This window comes from Branchiostoma floridae, unplaced genomic scaffold (genome assembly GCF_000003815.2).
Source record: "Branchiostoma floridae strain S238N-H82 unplaced genomic scaffold, Bfl_VNyyK Sc7u5tJ_1439, whole genome shotgun sequence".
In the NCBI taxonomy this organism is placed as follows: Eukaryota; Metazoa; Chordata; class Leptocardii; order Amphioxiformes; family Branchiostomatidae; genus Branchiostoma; species Branchiostoma floridae.
In genome coordinates, this window is record NW_023365716.1 from 1,418,626 (window position 1) to 1,437,900 (window position 19,275).

The following is a 19,275-nucleotide window of genomic DNA, read 5'->3' on the forward strand; positions in this document are numbered from 1 at the left end:
CTCTGTGAGTTCTCTTATTGTTGGCTATTTAGACATTTCCCCTTAAAGAACCAATCCGGACATCTACGACTTTTCACCTGTGTGCTTTCTCAAATGTCGGTCAAATGAGAGTTTGGTACGTTGCAGCAGTATAGTCACAAGGGTTTTTCTCCTGTGTGGGATCTCATATGTCGGGACAAGTTAGATCTTTGAGCTGCCCTGAACCCGCACTCCCCGGCCCCGCACATGTAGAGTTACTCACTGGAATGTCTAGTTTGATGGTTGATCAAATGATGTTTCTGTGCTGCGGAAAAATCACACTGGTCACACTTGTGAGGTTTTTCACCTGAATGGCTTCTCATGTGTCGGATTAAGGTAGACTTGCGAGCTGTCCTGTACCCACACTCGTCACACATGAAAGGCTTCTCACACGTGTGTTTCATTAGGTGTCGGTCCAAATGGCCTTTCTGTGCAGCAGAATAGTCGCACTGCTCACACTTGTAGGGTTTTTCTCCAGTGTGGGTTCTCATATGACGGTATAAGTGTTGCCATTGAGCTGCTCTGTACCCACACTCCCCACACATAAAGGGTTTCTGACCGGTGTGTTTTTCTATGTGTTGGTCCAAAGTTGATTTATGTGCAGCAGAATATTCACACTGGTCACACTTGTAGGGCTTTTCTCCTGTGTGGGATCTTATATGTACTGATAAGTTACACTTCATAGCTGTCCTGAACCCACATTCCCCACACATGTAGGGTTTCTCACCAGTGTGTTTTCTAATATGTTTGACCAAACTGGATTTCTCTGTTGCAGAATAGTCACACTGGTCACACTTGTAGGGTTTTTCTCCTGTATGGATTCTCATATGTCGGGACAAGGTAGACCTTTCAACTGTCCTATATCCGCATTCACCACACATGTAGGGTTTCTCGCCAGTGTGTTTCGCTATATGTTTGTCCAAATCACATTTCTGTGCAGCAGAATAGTCACACTGGTCACATTTGTAGGGTTTTTCTCCTGTATGGGTTCTCATATGTCGGAATAGGTGAGACTTTTTTCCAGCCCTGTACCCACATTCTCCACACATGTAGGGGTTCTCACCGGAGTGCTTTCTTACATGTTGGTCCAAGGTGGATTTCTGTGCAGCAGAATAGTCACACTGGTCACACTTGTAGGGTTTTTCTCCTGTATGCGTTCTCATGTGTCGGGATAAGTCAGACTTCTGAACAGATCTGTAACCACACTCCCCACACATGTAGGGTTTCTCACCGGTGTTTTCAACCACATGCCTTCCCAGCTTGCCTCTTTCCTGTACCCGTGAGGTTGATGCGTTGTCAGGATGGGGAAAGTTCACATCACACGTTTCCTGCTGCAGGCCCATGTCTGTTGTCTGGGTCTCCATACTGTCAATCTCCTTCCCAGGGTGTAAAGAATGGTCCATCTCCTTCCCAGGATGCCCAACACACTGCTCTTTCAAGGAATGTCCACAGCTGGAATCTTCCATTACTGCTCTGTAGGAGGCGGAGGGATAGAGTATAGATCAAAACTTGTTGCTAAAGCTGTGACACACACTAAGAATTAGGTTCTGACTTTAACTGCAAACTGCAACTTTTAAAACCTGTATTTCCAGTTCTCAGGCCAGTCATCATCTTCTCAAATATCGACCAAACACGAATCGCTTAACCTTCGATTTTGAAAAATGTTGCTCTAATCAATATATATGGGCAATTACATCATGTTGTGGTGACATGCAATGGACGCTGTTGCTGTGGTTTTTTTTCAAGATGAAGGAAATTGTTTCTTTAATAAAATTATTAAAAATTTTATTCATAACCAGAGCTAAACCACATACCTGCGAATGACAACGGTCTCTAATGTAGGGCTACCTTCTCTCTGGATGCAAGGAGGGACGCCGCAATCTGGAACAGCATATATGTATTACTTGTAAAACAACATGTTGTGATACTTATTCAAGGAAATTGCAAATATACATGGTTTCACACCGGTACACCCGTCCTTCCCTTGCAATCCTTCATTGGATACAGTTTTAACGTAGCAGTACTCTGTCTTTATCCACAGCCCCCAGGGTCAATAAAAAACAAGTGCAAGTGTCCCGTATACATCCCACACATTACAGTTCCAGTGCCCCCCCCCCCTCCAGAAAATAGCAATCACAAACAGATCTCAAATTCTATTTTACAGCTGAACACCCGACAACCAGGAAGCATTTAAGACAATCACAGGCCTTACCTATAGTTTTATGGTGGTTACTGGTCCCAACGACTTTTAGTGTTTCGTAAAAATCGCGTCAGTTCGAAGGAGATTCAGAAGAGACTAACGCACAACAAAATGGCCGCTTAGCTACTGACGGGGCAAAGGTCATAGGTTACTAACCTGATACTCACTTGCCGATGGGTCAAACCAAAGATCGCCGTCTAACGCTTAACTCTTTTGGATTTGATCCGAGCAAATATGCCTATCTATATTTATTTCTACAATAAACAATAAACAGATTGTGTCAAGCGAAGACTTTTATTCCAAATTAGGTGGTCCTTTTTTCCAGAAATCTTTACCAAAATTATGCATTAATTAAACATATCACTACTTATCTTACAAGGCTAAGGAGTTAAGATTATCAGACGATATGAACCGACAGAAAACTCTTACAATTTCTTTATTTTACAAGTACTTTACAAAAAAGTACGCAAAATTTCAAACATGTTAGTATATTGTACATTGCTATAACTTAGTATAAGATATAAAACTATAAGATTAAATAATACAAGAGAGCAGACTATAATAAGTACACAGTTTACTTACTGTTACAAATGTTAGATGATTCCTTCTCATCAATTAGTACGAAAATATCAAATCTGCCGATATTTAATACGTTTGAATATTCCTACATCGAAAAACATCTGAAGTGTATATCCAAAAGAAAATAATGGTCGATTATAAAAAAAAATGATCTTACATGCATACCCTACACTTAGAATCGCCCTCTAATATAGTATATTTCTTGACTACAGAGTAGTTATCGAGACCAGATACAGATTAAAGTTAACATGGCGACACCATATAGCTTTCTAAACTTCAAGAGGACGAATTTGTTTTCTCAAATGCATAGACAGGTTTGATTTCCCAGCTGCAAAATAGTTGCACAGTTTTAAAGCTTTTCTCCTGTATGAGATCTCATGTGTCCGGATAAGTTAGACTTGTCAGCGGACCTGTACCCACACTCCCCACACATGTAGGGTTTCTCACTTGGAGCGTAAATTGTGGCATCTGTTGTTGTCATGTTGCATAGAATGAAAAGATAATCTTATGTTCGGTACGTATAAGGCAGGATGTACACAAAAATAACTCGACTGAATGTAAAAGTTTAATCAGGGATCAGCGTTGTTAGTTACTACCGGTGCCTTGAAGTCACGGCTGTAACATTAGGTAGCATATTTCATTGTAGACTCATGTAAAAGGTATTAACTGGGGTTAACGACATTCCTGCACATTGAGGCATCAATGTCTCTATTTGTGACATGGTTTGTGACGTTTCGCAGCCGAGGTTACCGCTTGAACCTGAGTGACCCCCATCGGTAACGAGCCACTCGATCAAACTGAACGACGTTATTTGGGACCGCGTGAATGAGAGGTCGCGGGTTCGAATCCGGCTGCCGTGTTACCGATCTTGTGCCCTTGGGAAAGGCACTTTACACGACTTTCCTCACTTTACTCAGGTGAAAATGAGTACCTATATTCGGCTAGGTTTCTCACCGGTGTGTTTTCTTAGATGGTGGTCCAAAGTAGATTTTTGTGCTGCGGAATAGTCACACTGGTCACACTTGTAGGGTTTTTCTCCTGTGTGGGATCTCATATGTACTGATAAGTTACACTTTATAGCTGTCCTGTACCCACACTCCCCACACATGTAGGGTTTCTCAGCACTGTGTTTTGCTATTGTATGGTTGTCCAACGTGGATTTCCGTGCAGCAGAATAGTCACACTGGTCACACTTGTAGGGTTTTTCTCCTGTGTGAGTTCTCATATGTTTGGATAAGTCAGACTTATGAACTGCCCTGTACCCACACTCCCCACACATGTAGGGTTTGTCACCTGTGTGTTTTCTTAGATGTTGGTCCAAAGTAGATTTTTGTGCTGCAGAATAGTCACACTGGTCACACTTGTAGGGTCTTTCACCTGTGTGGGTTCTCAAATGCTGGGATAAGGTAGACCTGTCAGCTGTCCTGTAACCACATTCCCCACACGTGTAGGGTCTCTCACTCTCAGCACAGTGTTTTGCTACTGTATGGTTGTCCAAAGTGGATTTCCGTGCAGCTGAATAGTCACACTGGACACACTTGTAGGGTTTTTCTCCTGTGTGGGTTCTTATATGTCGAGATAAGTCGGACTTTTGAGCCACCCTGTACCCACAGTCCCCACACATGTAGGGTTTGTCACCAGTGTGTTTGGCTAAATGTTTGTCCAAGGTGGATTTGACTGCAGCAGAATAGTCACACTGGTCACACTTGTAGGGTTTTTCTCCAGTGTGGGTCCTCATATGTTTGGATAAGTTAGACTTTAGAGCCGCCCTGTACCCGCACTCCCCACACTCGTAGGGTTTGTCACCACTGTGTTTCATTAGATGTTGGTCCAAGTGGCCTTTCTGTGCAGCAGAATAGTCACACTGATCACACTTGTACGGTTTATCTCCTGTGTGGGTTCTCATATGTTTGGATAAGTCAGACTTTTGAGTCGCTCTGTACCCACACTCTCCACACATGGAGGGTTTCTCACCGGTGGCGGTGTGTTTTGCTACATGTCGCTTCAAATGCGATTTCCGTGCAGCAGAATATTCACACTGATCACACTTGTGGGGTTTTTCTCCTGTATGGACTCTCATATGCTGAGATAAGTCAGACTTCCTAGCTGTCCTGTACCCACACTCCCCACACATGTAGGGTTTCTCACCAGTATGTTTAACCACATACCTTCCCATGTCACCTCTGCTCTCCTGTACCTGTGATGTTGATGTGTTGTCAGGTTGGGGAAACTTCACATCATACGTTTCCTGCTGCAGGCCCATGTCTGTTGTCTGGGTCTCCCTGCTGTCACTCTCCTTCCCAGGAATTCCCGTGCAGTCCGTCTCCTTCCCAGGATGACCAGCACCCAGTTCCCCAGTAGAAAGCTCACAACTGGACTCTTCCATTTCTGCTATTACACCGCACGTTTCGTCGTTTGGAACGTACTTTCCTCGTCCTGCTGCCGTCCCGTGTGTGATGTCTGCTCCCAACTGTTGTAAGTCTCGCTCCAAAGATGTCCGGTTGGTTGGTAGTTGTAGGTTTCCTGGTCCTCACTGTACGTTTTCTGGCACAGCACGTTCTCTTGTCCATCCTGTTGCCATCCAGCGTCTCTTGTCTCCTCCTCTTTGATGTGCGTCTCGTTCGCAGTTTGTTCCGCATGAAGCTCTTTAACAGGAGGCACAAGTGTGAACTCCGCCATCTCTGAAATGATGGTTAAAATGTGGGTAAAATACATTAATTCATGTACGTCATATGCACACAAGCAAGGGTTCAGATTTGACACAAGAAATTCTTTTGTCCAACTAGTGGACCCGTTTTAGCACCCCAGTACTAGTATTACATTGTCTGCAGTCTCAGTAAATAAAATTAACAACAGTCGGATATATCCTAGCTATATATGTTAGCTATATATGTAACATGTATGTATTCTTCTCTCCCAGAGTTAGCCCTTGGCAATAGCCTCGGCTAGTTGGTCAGCCTGGCTGTTTGTATACAGCTGAACAAATAAACAAATAAACAAACAAATAAATACAGGGGATTCAACAGCCTAGTTCAAGATTCTTTTTACAGGTACTTACTGACTCACACATACTAAAAGAAATAATATATGCATAGATCACAGCAACATAGACACAGAAAAACTTAAAGATATACATACACAGGCACCTCAAGAGCTTTATCACCTGATGATTGATTGATTGATTCCAACGTAGATTTTTTGTGTTAGAATTTAGTTAGGGGCCGACGTTAAATTGGTGCTAGAATAAAGGAAAAGACGATATACAGAAAAACACTGTTAACATCAAAGTTATCAGTCATGTGAAAAAAATGGCACTGTAAGTTTTTGCTTCAGTCATAATTATGCCAAAATAATTCCTATTGAGTTGAGTTTGAATTTATTGTGATACCCTTTAGCTCACTGAGCTAATCTTCCAGGGCTATATGGAATGGTTTCAGGACATCTGATTGAATTGAACTCCAAATCTGCGCAAGTGGTGAACCAAGGATGTTATAAGAACAGATTTTCCTCGCAGCAGATGAACAAAGATCTTTGCACGACTATATGCTACTACACATTAAGACCAGATGAGCATAATTATCATCGTCAAATAATCTATACTTAATAATCATCAAAGCAAGATTCGTGATTTCGTGATGCACCATTTCTGACTGTATATTGAAGATACAAATCTATATTTGGTAGCAGTTACATCACTCATTATTACCCCCCCCCCCCCCCACTACCGATCGTAAACACACTTCTATTCTAGTTTACCGCTGAACTAGCACCAACCAGGAATATTGGACGACACTCAATGCCCTTACCTGTGTGTCTATGGTGTTTAGTGGTCTGTACGACTTCTGGAATCACGTAAATATCGCGTAAGTTTGGAGGAGATGAGCACCAAAGACGACGACATAAAACAAAATGGCGGATATCAGCTCATGAACGGGGCAAAGGTCAGAGGTCACGAACCTGATTTCAATTGCCTATGGGTCAAATCAAACTTCGCCGCATAACGCTCTACTCTCGTGGTTTTTAGCCCATAAAAGGATTGTGTTTGGTTCCTGCATTAAATAATAGAAGAAAAAAAACTCGCCAAAAGACTCGAGTCTTGAGTCTAGGTGGGGCAATGTAAATGTGACCTAAGCCCAAATCGTTCGATGTATTTTACCAGGGCATTAATAACTTTTTCTTAGTTTGTGATGTGAGGCTTTCATTTCTAGGCCCAATCAGGCAATGACAACAAAAACGGCTGATATAGCCAGAGTTTTGTTAAATGCAAATTTAGAATCTAGTTGAATAAAAAAACTAACCAAAAGAACGGAACGATTGGATATAAATAACCAACCCCTATGTAATACTGCTAAAACAATGCAGTCAGAATCATTTCAATAGACAATGTAAATCAACACAGAATCAATGGTTTTGTTTTATTTACATCCCTTTATTTCGATGATGATCTTTACCAAACTGCATGAAGTTCTCAATCATGTAAACGATATTGCTACAAGATAAAAAAAATACAGAATAATCACTCAGAATACAAGTGTACGGAATACTAAGAACACATTGTAAGCAATACGCAATGTTCTTATTGTTATATATGTATATATAATGCTGCGAATTTTGCAAAGGCAAAGTTGTTCTTTCGAAAAAATTACATTAAAATAAATAAAAACACCAATACAAAAAACTTTTAGATACTTACATGACATCTACAATTTCTACAAGAAAATCTTTTAAAAAAGAAACAGACAACCTTCAAAAAGACTGGTGCTGTTCAGTCGAAAATTTTGGCGAGTCCAATGTTTGTGTTCGAAATTACAGGTTAACTAGTCTAAGAAGAAACAGTCGAGTTTAACACAAAAATAAAAGGTAAATCTATGCATAAGTACTAAAACTATATTAAGTACATAACCTAAAGCTATAAAGTATTAGGTGCAATTTTACTTAGCCATTAGTTCAACCCAACCTCTTGCTACAAATCTCGCCAGGCTATATGAACATGTCTGCCTCTAATCTTGATTTCCTTTATACAGAGTAGTTATCGGACCGAGATACAGACCAAGTCTACAGATAACATCTTCACTCCTGGATGCAATTTTTTCTCACATGACCGTTCACGTTTTAAGACATAAACGTTGTATGCTGTACATTTGTCACACATGTAGATGTAGGTTGTTTGGAACATGTCTTGTCAAATGTTTCGAAAGGCGAGCTTTTTAGCAGCAGAGTAGTTACATTGATGGCATTTATAAGTTTTTTTCTCCCGTATGGGTCCTTATGTGTCGGGATAACTCAGACCTATTAGCTGCCGCGTATCCACACTCCCCACACATGTAGGGTTTCTCACCGGTGTGTGTCATGAAATGTCGGTCCAAATTACATTTCTGTGTAGTACAATAGTCGCACTGGTCACACTTAAAGGGCTTTTTCCCTGAATGCGTTCTCATATGTTTATTTAAGTCAGACTTTCGAGCTGTCCTGTGCCCGCACTCTACACACATGAAGGGTTTCTCACCAGTGTGTTTTGCTAGATGGTCGTCCAAGTCGCCTTTCTGTACTGCAGAATAGTCGCACTGGTCACACTTGTAGGGCTTTTCACCTGTATGGATTCTCATATGTCGAGGTAAGTTAGTCTTATAAGCCGTCCTGTACCCACACTCATCACACGTGTAGAGTTTTTCACCACTGTGCTTTGATAGATGTTGGTCCAAAGCGGACTTCTGTGCTGCAGAATAGTCACACTGGTCACACCTGTAGGGTTTTTCACCTGTATGTGTTTTCATATGATTGGATAAGTGGCCCCTCTGAGTTGCCCTGTACCCACACTCCCCACACATGTAGGGTTTCTCACCGGTGTGTTTTCTTACATGCTTGACCAAATCGGATTTATCGGTTGCAGAATATCCGCATTGGTCACACTTGTAGGGTTTTTCACCAGTATGAGTTCTCATATGTTGGGATAAATGAGACTTCCAAGATGTCCTGTACCCACACTCCCCACACATGTAGGGTTTCTCACCACTGTGTTTCATTAGATGTTGGTCCAAGTGGCCTTTCTGTGCAGCAGAATAATCACACTGACCACATTTGTAGGGTTTATCTCCTGTGTGGATTCTCATATGCTGAGATAAGTCAGACTTCCTAGCTGTCCTGTACCCGCACTCCCCACATATGTAGGGTTTCTCAACGGCGTTTTCAACCACATACCTTCCCACATTGCCTCTGCTCTCCTGTACCTGTAAGGTTGATGTGTTGTCAGGTTGGGGAAAGTTCACATCACACGTTTCCTGCTGCAGGCCCATGACTGTTGTCTGGGTCTCCCTGCTGTCACTCTCCTTTCCGGGGTGTTCTGTGGGCTTACTCTCCTTCCCAGGGTATTCTGTGGACTTACTCTCCTTCCCAGGATCTCCAGGACACTGGTCTCCGCATAAAAGTTCAAGACCGGAATCTTGCATTTCTGTGAGAGGAGGTATGGATTGTGAAACAACTTATTTCATCTGGCAAAGTAAAGTACAGTAGAATCCAATCAATTGCACAACGGATAACTGCACACTTCCGTTAATTGCACGAAATCCAAAATGCCGTGGTGGTGCGGTCCAGCTTAATAACTTCGCTTTGTTGCACCATTCGGATATTTGCACAGATTGTTCGGAGGTTACATGGTCTCAGAACACAGTTTTTCGGGTATGGGGATTTACATGGTTAAGGACCCCAAAGTGAGGTGGTTCGACGACTCAAAACCTATAGTAGGGTGCAGATACAATTCACAAGAATTTAGTATGTTGAAGTTGAGAGTACAAGCTACAAAATATCTGAAGATGAGCATAGATTTGCCGGCTCGTTTTTCCATAACAGACACTTTGATTTGACCCCCAGCGGAGGTCATGGAACTGCAGGCGGCGAACAGGAAGTGCCGGTAACATATCAAGGCGCAAATTCCCGCCGGCCGAAAAAGCGACGTAATCCAACTTATACAGTATGAACACCGATGTATTCCTCTACTATTCACCACAGATTCCACCTCGCTGTCGTGCACGGAAGAATAAATACGGCCTTTGCAAGTACCGCGATGCACTATTTTAACCCGAACTACTTTTGGGGACGGGGGTCGCGGATAAATACTGTGTTATGAGACCACATCACACTTCTACTGCCCCCCTCCCCATTCAAATACCTATGACAAATACACCTTAAATCGTCTACTTTTTGTTCATCAATAAACAACCACTAACCAGACGGTATCAAAAACAATCACAGGAGGTCTTACCTGTAAGTCTATGGTGATTAGCGGTCTCCACGGCTTCTGGAATGACGTAAAAATCGCGTAAGTTTGAAGGGGATGAGACGACGACGCCAAACAAAATGGTGGACGTCAGCTCGCAGGGGGTAAAGGTGAGAGGTCACCAACCTGATATATCCTTCACAAAGGGTCAATCCGAGATCACCGTATAACGCTTTACTGAACGAATGAACATCTTTAAATCATACACTAGAGTAATTGAGTACAATGGCAATGGACTGAATGGAGTGAGATATATCAGACGATGGTAATTAATTTACTGTACGCAAAATAAACCTTACCAACAAGCTTTCAACAAGTCCTCCTCAAGGTGATTTGACCCTACGACTAGGTCACTTGACCTGAGTGAAAGTGTGACGTCAGCAATATGTATATATATATATACATATATAGCCATTATTTAAACTTGAAAGCCCTGTCAGAACGTCGAAACGGAGTCGCAGATAAATACTGTGTTCTGGGACATTGGCTTGAGGTCTACATCACCTGACATGTGACGTAGGCTGAAGTCAAATCACCTGACCTGTCTATTATCATTATATATAAGCATTCATACGAATATCAGATAATTTAAACCAACACCAAATCATATGTTTTGCCTACAATCATTTTATTTTGAAAAGTCGCACCAAGTTTTCAAACATGTTGATAGGATATGTATTGTTATAAGCAAAACTGAAAATACCTGTGAAAAGACAACTACTGTTTAAGTAAGTCAAGTCAATACTCCTAATACTACACTCAATATACTGATTGTTACAAGCGGGAGGTTATCAAACCGAAACGATTTGTCTAAAGCAGGTAAATATAATTATGATAAAAGGCGTTTAGGTTCTATACTGCTATGATCAACAGCACTCATAAAAAACATTAAAAAAGAGTAATAAATGATGCCAAAGTGCTGAAACTATACATACGAAACCTACATCGGTCCGGTCCGGCACATAAGCTATAAACTTCGAAAGCTCACTGGGACATGTCTGCTTCTCATGTAGAATTCCTTACCACAGAGTATTTCTCGTTCCCAGGTACAGATTAAGACAACAATCAACTGATCTTTATTTGCATGTTCCTGCCCATGCGGGCTAAATGCAGCAAATCCCATGATGGGATATTACAGACTAAGTACTATAACATGTAGTATTACAATTGAATAAACAATACATCTGCACCTATGCTATCACTATATCTAACGTTTACATGACTCTTCCCTTTTCTTAACCCTATTCAGACCGGGGGGGGGGCTTTTGAGGCCCGCGCCAACTTCGATGTTCTATAACGCCAGAACGCCTTACGCTAAAGCCACCAAATTTGGCGAGTTTTCCTAAAATATTGTTGGCAACAATTTTACGAAGTTTGACAAATTTTCCATTTTTTCGTGTTGCCATGGCAACCGTTTGCTGACAGGCAGTTTTGCCAAAAATTACTATTTTTGGTTCTAACAATGTATTTTTCACATTTATTTGCTATATTACTGCTATTTTGTTACATAAATAAAATCTTATATTATTTAGCATATCTTTCATAATTATATATGCATAAATTATGCTAATTTGATGACGTCATCAGCCCAAAATCCAAGATGGCGGACCGCATGACCACATCAAGAATAACAAGCTAATTATCCCTTAAAATTTGTAACTACCTGGTATTTTTTCATCAAAAACCATCTAAATGAATGAATTTAGTCTATTTCCATTGCCTTTTGTGATTATTTGTTGCAAAAAAAGTAGTTTTAAAAATTCAAGGTAGTGGATATAATATGGCGGAGCCTAACTCGTATCTTAGATGTGCATGACGTCATTTTATGACGTCATTATGACGTCATCGATGTTGCTATTGGCAATACCAGTCGTAATAAACAATATTATTCTGTTATCTGCACTTGTTGTTACATTTTTGTAGTATAACTTGAAGTTGTCTGAGAATTCCCTTTTTTCATTGGTCCGGCCAATATAATCAAATTTATGACGTCATAATTACGTCATCTTACGTCAACGTAACGTCAAACGTCAAATATTCGTCAGATATTATGTCGATATCATGTCCTGAAAGTTTGGTGGCCCTACGGCACGTCGTTCAAGAGTTAGAGGACTTCAAAGTGGAGGGCCTCAAAAGCCCCCCCCCGGTCCAGGGATGACCAAAAAAGCCCGGTCTGAATAGGGTTAAAACATGTGTATACGAACTCACAGAGTTTGTGTTGTACAAAGTTGTCTGTGGTTGTCATTATATGTACAAACAGGTTGTCGTTGGTTAAATTTTTACATTGTGTATCTACATCGAGAGCACTGATAAAAGAGTTGCGCATGTCATTGTATAAAGAAAACTCTAATATAAAATGGACTTCATTCTCTATACGGTTGGAGTTACAAAGTTTACAGAGTCTACTATTCGGAGGAGTCTGGTTGTATCTTCCCACTTCAATTTGTAGGGGATGATCACTGATTCTTAATCTAGCCATGGCTCGGCGATGGTTGAAATTCTGAATATTAGGGTACTGTAAAAATCAACACTCCAAGAGGGGTCTTCTTAACCCTACAGCTTTTCACGTTTCAAGAGGACAAAGTTGCATGCTGTACACCTGTCGCCAGTATGAGCTCTTACATTTCAAAATGAAAAAAAGCAAGCTGGCTACCCCCCCCCCCCCCACACACACAAAGGACCTGGAGGTAACTAAACTGTAACTGTGTAGGTTGGGAAAGCTGTTTGCTGTATATTTGTCACACGTTGTGGATTCAGTTTCTTTCGCTTATCTTTGGTATATATGAAAGGTGAGATTTCGTAGCTGCAAAGTAATTACACTGATAACAGTTGTATGGTTTTCCTCCTCTGTTGGTTATTATATATGCTTGGCTCTTTCGACATTTGAGTTATCCTAGTACCCATTCCTCGAACATCTAGCGTTTTTCTCCTGTATGTGTTTTCAGGTGTCGGGATAAGCTAGATCTTTGAGCCGCCCTGAACCCACACTCCCCACACATGTAGGGCTTCTCGCCGGTATGTCTTGTTTGATGATCGATCAAATGACGCTTCTGTGCAGCGGAGTAGTCACACTGGTCACACTTGTAGGGTTTTTCCCCTGTGTGGATTCTAATATGTTTGGATAAGTCAGACTTTCGAGCTGTCCTGTACCCACACTCCCCACACATGTAGGGTTTCTCACCACTATGTTTTGCCAGATGTTTGTCCAAATAACTTTTGTGTGCAGCAGAATAGTCACACTGATCACACTTGTAACGTCTTTCCCCTGTGTGGGTTATCATATGGCGGGATAAGGTAGACCTATAAGCTGTCCTGTACCCACACTCCCCACACATGTAGGGTTTCTCACCGGTGTGTTTTGCAGCTATATGCGAGTCCAAAGTGACTTTCTGTGCAGCAGAATAGTCACACTGGTCACACTTGTAGGGTTTTTTTCCTGTGTGTGTTTTCATATGTTGGGATAAGTTAGACTTTCTAGCAGCCCTGTACCCACACTCCCCACACATGAAGGGTTTCTCACCACTGTGTTTTGCCAGATGTTTGTCCAAAGTGGATTTCTGCGCAGCAGAATAGTCACACTGGTCGCACTTGAAGGGCTTTTCTCCTGTGTGGGTCCTCATGTGTTTCTCACCACCGTGTTTTGCAACATGTTGCTCCAAACTCCACTTACGTGCTGCAGAATAGTCACACTGGTCACACTTGTAGGGTTTTTCACCAGTATGAGTTCTCATATGTCTGGATAAGTGAGACTTCTGAGCTACCCTGTACCCGCACTCCACACACTTGTAGGGTTTCTCTCCTGTATGAATTCTCAAATGTTCGGTTAGGTGAGACTTCCGAGCTACCTTGTACCCACACATCTCACACATGTAGGGTTTCTCACCAGTGTGTTTAACCACACGCCTTCCCATATTGCCTCTGCTCTCCTGTACCTGTGAGGTTGATGTGTTGTCAGGTTGGGGAAAGTTCACATCACACGTTTCCTGCTGCAGGCCCATGTCTGTTGTCTGAGTCTCCCTGCTGTCACTCTCCTTCCCGGGATGTTCGATGCTAACACTCTCCTTCCCCTGGTGTTCTGTGTGTCCACTCTCCTTCCCAGGGTGTTCTGTGTGGTCACTCTCATTGTCAGATTGTCCAGGATGGTCCATCTCCTGCCCAGAGTGTTCTGTACATTCCATCTTCTTCCCAGGATGTTCAACACACAGCTTTACCGAAGAATGTTTAGAGCTGGAATCTTCCATTTTTGCTCTGTGTGGGGATAGATGGGTTGGGGTTTTGTGCGCGTGAAAAACTTGCGCGTGAAAACTTGCGCGTAAAAAATCTGCGCGTGAAAATATGCAAATTAGCTGATTCCCAAGGGATTCAAAAAGTTTTTGCAGTTTTATACTTAAACCCTCAAACAAGATGGCACAAAATGGAATCAAGTATCATATTGTTGCATTCTTGAGTACAAAATCTTGATCTGAGTGCTTTTCAAGTGATTTTTAGATGTGTGTTAAGTTTTCACGCGCAAAAAAGTTTGAAATTTGCGCGTGAAACAATCTGCTTCAAAAAAAGATAAAATTAAGCTTCTAGAATGGAGAAAAGCCTGAAATTGTTACATCATACAATCTAAAACATCGTATGTGTAATTTTTCTATGTATTTCTGTCAAATTTACTTGATTTTGAAATGTTCAAAATATGCAAATCAACCTATTCCCAAGGGATCTAAAAATCTTTTTTTTTTTTTCAAACCCGAAATTCAGGTAACAGATGGGAAATTGAATATTAGGTTCACATTTTTATGCCTTAGAATTCCTTGCTGCACATTTTCTGACATATTTCAGGGACTTCATTTTTTCACGCGCAGATTTTTCACGCGCACGCGCAAATTCTCCACGCGCAGAAAACCCGTTCCCGGATAGATTAGAGAATCAAGACTTCTGGCTAGAAGTGTGACACATAGCATTAGGTTTGGTGTTTACCTGGAAACTAAAACTTTCCAAATTTTCTACCTGCATGTCAAGTTCTCAGGTGTTCCGGTTTATCATCTTAAACGGCGAAAAAAAAAACAAATTTCAAGAAACAAATTTAATCTTTTGAAAATATTACTATATATATTGTTCTACTATGTAGGCAATTACATATGTGGGTGCCATGTAATGGAACATTTTGTCAAGATAAATGATGTGTTTTCCATAAAAATCTATTTCGATTCTGAACCTTATGAAACCACATACCTGAGTATGACAACGGTGCCGAATCAGAGGCTAGCTTCTCTCTGGACGCAGGGGAGGGACGCCACAACCTGGAACAGCATTAAACTATTACTTGTAAAAGAACCCAACATGCCTCCCACAAAACTCCTCTTTCCAAAGTATGTCATACAATTGCAAAAAAAAGTAGTTGGCATTCACTGCTCTTACGTGTGAGACGTTATCTAACGCTTATAGTATATGAATAGGGAAATGGCAAAGTTACATGTCTCAAATCTAAAACAAGTCTAAAAGTTCTTGGTACCGGTAGCTTTTCCACAATGTCCAACAACACAGGACTAAAATGGTATACACCAAAAGACGGTAAACCGGTTAGGAAAGACGAAAACAGGCATCTTACTTTACACATTTTGGTTCGCCCCCCTCCCCCTTCTAATTTTTACCATATGTACATCTAGAAAATGCCTATAAATTAAAAGCGTTACGGTGACCATCTTTCGACCAAAATAACCTTAACTCTCTCGCACGTTACCAGAATACTTGGATTCGCGTTTTTAAGTCTTACCTGCTTCCTATGGTGTTTTTTTTTTTTTCTCTTTACGCAGCCGGGACTCGTACTCGGCAACTTTGTTGGGCAATGACCCTAATTGACGCAGGCGCAGAAGGCCCAAAACGAGTCCCTACAGTATTTTAGCCTATTTTCGACTTTTAGCAGGAAAATGTAAGTACATTTCATATTGGTGAGACAGTGTAGGTTGCAGATGTTCAGATTCGGCCAAAAAACTAGGTTTTGGTCCATCTTTTCGGCCTGTGCTGACCCCTAATTTCAAGTGCCGAGTCCCAAAAATGACGTCATGAAAAGCAAGATGGCGGCAAGGTTTGAGATTAAGGGATCATTTAAGTTGTCCCGAGCATGTAAATGAGTACTAAGTTGTCCCGAGAATATTAAAGAGATGCATGCAAATAACTATGAATGCATCAAGAAGACCAAAAGAATCCAGGAGAAACCAGGACAAACCAGGAGAATCTAAGAGAATACAGGAGAATCCAGGAGAATCCGGCAGAATACAGGAGAAACTAGGAGAAACCAGGAGAAACCCGGAGAATCTAGGAGAAGCAGGAGAATAAAGGAGAAACTAGGAGAAACCAGGAGAATCTAGGAGAATCCAGGAGAATACAGGAGAAACCAGGAGAAACTAGGAGAAACCCGGAGAATCTAGGAGAATCCAGGAGAATCCAGGAAAAAAATAGGAGAAACCCGGAGAAACCTGGAGAATCCAGGAGAAACCTGGAGAAACCCGGAGAATCTAGGAGAATCCAGGAGAATCCAGGAAAAACTAGGAGAAACTAGGAGAAACCAGGAGAAACCCGGAGAATCTAGGAGAATACAGGAGAAACCAGGAGAAACTAGGAGAAACCAGGAGAAACCCGGAGAATCTAGGAGAATACAGGAGAAACTGGGAGAAACCAGGAGAAACCAGGAGAATCCAGGAGAATCCAGGAGAAACCAGGAGAAACCCGGAGAAACCTGGAGAATCCAGGAGAAACTAGGAGAAACCTGGAGAAACCCGGAGAATCTAGGAGAATCCAGGAGAATCCAGGAAAAACTAGGAGAAACTAGGAGAAACCAGGAGAAACCCGGAGAATCTAGGAGAATACAGGAGAAACCAGGAGAAACCAGGAGAAACCCGGAGAATCTAGGAGAATACAGGAGAATACAGGAGAAACCAGGAGAAACTAGGACAATACAGGAGAAACCAGGAGAAACTAGGAGAAACCAGGAGAAACCCGGAGAATCCAGGAGATACTAGGAGAAACCTGGAGAATCCAGGAGAATACAGGAAAAACTAGGAGAAACCAGGAGAAACCAGGAGAAACTAGGAGAAACCAGGAGAAACTCGGAGAATCCAGGAGAAACCAGGAGAAACCAGGAGAATCTAGGAGAATCCAGGAGAAAGCAGGAGAACCCAGGAGAAACTAGGAGAAACCTGGAGAATCCAGGAGAATACAGGAGAAACTAGGAGAAACCAGGAGAAACCAGGAGAATCTAGGAGAATCTAGGAGAATCTAGGAGAATCCAGGAGAAACCAGGAGAATCTAGGAGAATCCAGGAGAATACAGGAGAATCTAGGAGTAACCAGGAGAATATAGGAGAAACCCGGAGAATCTAGGAGAATCTAGGAGAATCCAGGAGAATCTAGGAGAAACCAGGAGAAACCTAGAGAATCTAGGAGAGTCCAGGAGAATCCAGGAGAATCTAGGAGAATCTAGGAGAAACCAGGAGAAACCCGTAGAATCTAGGAGAATACAGGAGAATCCAGAAGAATCTAGGAGAACCCAGGAGAAACGAGGAGAAACTAGGAGAAACCAGGAGAAACCAGGAGAATCTAGGAGAATCCAGGAGAATACAGGAGAAACTAGGAGAAACCCGGAGAAACTAGGAGAAACCCGGAGAATCTAGGAGAATCCAGGAGAATGCAGGAAAAACTAGGAGAAACCAGGAGAAATGAGGAGAATCCAGAAGAATACAGGAGAAACGAGGAGAAACCCAGAGAAACTAGGAGAAACCTGGTGAATACAGGAGAAACTAGGAGAAACCCGGAGAATCAAGGAGAATACAGGAGAAACTGAGAGAAACCAGGAGAATCTAGGAGAATCTAGGAGAATCCAGGAGAATACAGGAGAAACCAGGAGAAACCCGGAGAAACTAGGAGAAACCTGGAGAATCCATGAGAATACAGAAGAAACCATGAGAATCCAGGAGAAACTAGAAGAAACCTGGAGAATACAGGAAAATCCAGGAGAAACTAGGAGAAACTAGGAAAAACCAGGAGAAACCCGGAGAATCTAGGAGAATCCAGGAGAATCCTGGAGAAAATGGGAGAAACCAGGAGAAACCAGGAGAATCTAGGAGATTCCAGGAGAATACAGGAGAAACCAGGAGAAACTAAGAGAAACCCGGAGAATACAGGAGAAACAGGGAGAAACCAGGAGAAACCCGGAGAATTTAGAAGAATCAAGGAGAATACAGGAGAAACTGAGAGAAACCAGGAGAAACCAGGAGAATCTAGGAGAATACAGGAGAAACCCGGAGAAACTAGGAAAAACCTGGAGAAACTAGGAGAAACTAGGAGAAACCAGGAGAAACCCGGAGAATCTAGGAGAATCCAGGATAAACTAGGAGAATCCAGGAGAAACCAGAAGAAACCCGTAGAATCTAGGAGAATACAGGAGAATACAGGAAAAACTAGGAGAAACCAGGAGAAACGAGGAGAAACTAGGAGAAACTAGGAGAAACCAGGAGAAACCAGGAGAATCTAGGAGAATCCAGGAGAATACAGGAAAAACTAGGACTAACCCGGAAAAAATAGGAGAAACCCAGAGAATCTAGGAGAATCCAGGAGAATACAGGAGAAACTAGGAGAAACCAGGAGAAACCTAGAGAATCTAGGAGAGTCCAGGAGATTACAGGAAAAACTAGGAGAAACTAGGAGAAACCAGGAGAAACCCGTAGAATCTAGGAGAATACAGGAGAATACAGAAAAAAATAGGAGAATCCAGGAGAAACTAGGAGAAACCTGGAGAATACAGGAGAATCCAGGAGAAACTAGGAGAAACTAGGAGAATCCAGGAGAAACCCGGAGAATCTAGGAGAATCCAGGAGAAACCCGGAGAATCTAGGAGAATCCAGGAGAATACTGGAGAAAATGGGAGAAACCAGGAGAAACCAGGAGAATCTAGGAGATTCCAGGAGAATACAGGAGAAACTAGGAGAAACTAAGAGAAACCCGGAGAATACAGGAGAAACTAGGAGAAACCAGGAGAAACCCGGAGAAACCCGGAGAATTTAGGAGAATCAAGGAGAATACAGGAGAAACTGAGAGAAACCAGGAGAAACCAGGAGAAACCAGGAGAATCTAGGAGAATACAGGAGAAACCAAGAGAAACGAAGAGAAACTAGGAGAAACCTGCAGAAACGAGGAGAAACTAGGAGAAACCAGGAGAAACC

General features: G+C 42.0%; 4 protein-coding genes across 6 annotated transcripts in view; all 4 read right to left on the reverse strand.

The window, feature by feature from the left end:
- Window positions 1-19,275, reverse strand: part of LOC118407709 (zinc finger protein 501-like) — a 482,642-nt gene that overhangs the window by 411,812 nt on the left and 51,555 nt on the right. The window lies entirely within an intron of this gene.
- Window positions 1-19,275, reverse strand: part of LOC118407616 (zinc finger protein OZF-like) — an 83,989-nt gene continuing 64,714 nt past the window's right edge. The window contains exons 1-3 of one of the 3 annotated variants that reach the window (XM_035808120.1): window positions 2,231-2,346; window positions 1,833-1,899; window positions 1-1,491 (exon numbers count right to left, since the gene is read on the reverse strand). In XM_035808120.1, coding sequence (XP_035664013.1) covers window positions 234-1,484 — 1,251 coding nt within the window. In that variant the 5' untranslated portion in view covers window positions 1,485-1,491; window positions 1,833-1,899; window positions 2,231-2,346 and the 3' untranslated portion in view covers window positions 1-233. Of the gene's footprint in view, window positions 1,492-1,832; window positions 1,900-2,230; window positions 2,347-12,757; window positions 14,319-15,290; window positions 15,359-19,275 lie in introns of those variants that run through there. The other 2 variants (XM_035808121.1, XM_035808119.1) reach the window with 2 other exon arrangements.
- LOC118407592 (zinc finger protein 84-like) lies at window positions 3,729-4,637 on the reverse strand (the record flags this gene model as incomplete). Its single annotated transcript, XM_035808085.1, has 1 exon — window positions 3,729-4,637. A coding segment is annotated over one exon (909 nt), but the record flags the coding sequence as incomplete, so codon positions are not given.
- LOC118407624 (gastrula zinc finger protein XlCGF57.1-like) lies at window positions 7,543-10,201 on the reverse strand. Its single transcript, XM_035808129.1, has 2 exons — window positions 10,056-10,201; window positions 7,543-9,245 (listed from the first exon to the last, which is right to left on the reverse strand). The coding sequence occupies exon 2, from the start codon at window positions 9,241-9,243 to the stop codon at window positions 8,035-8,037; it is 1,209 nt and encodes a 402-aa protein (XP_035664022.1). The 5' UTR covers window positions 9,244-9,245; window positions 10,056-10,201; the 3' UTR covers window positions 7,543-8,034.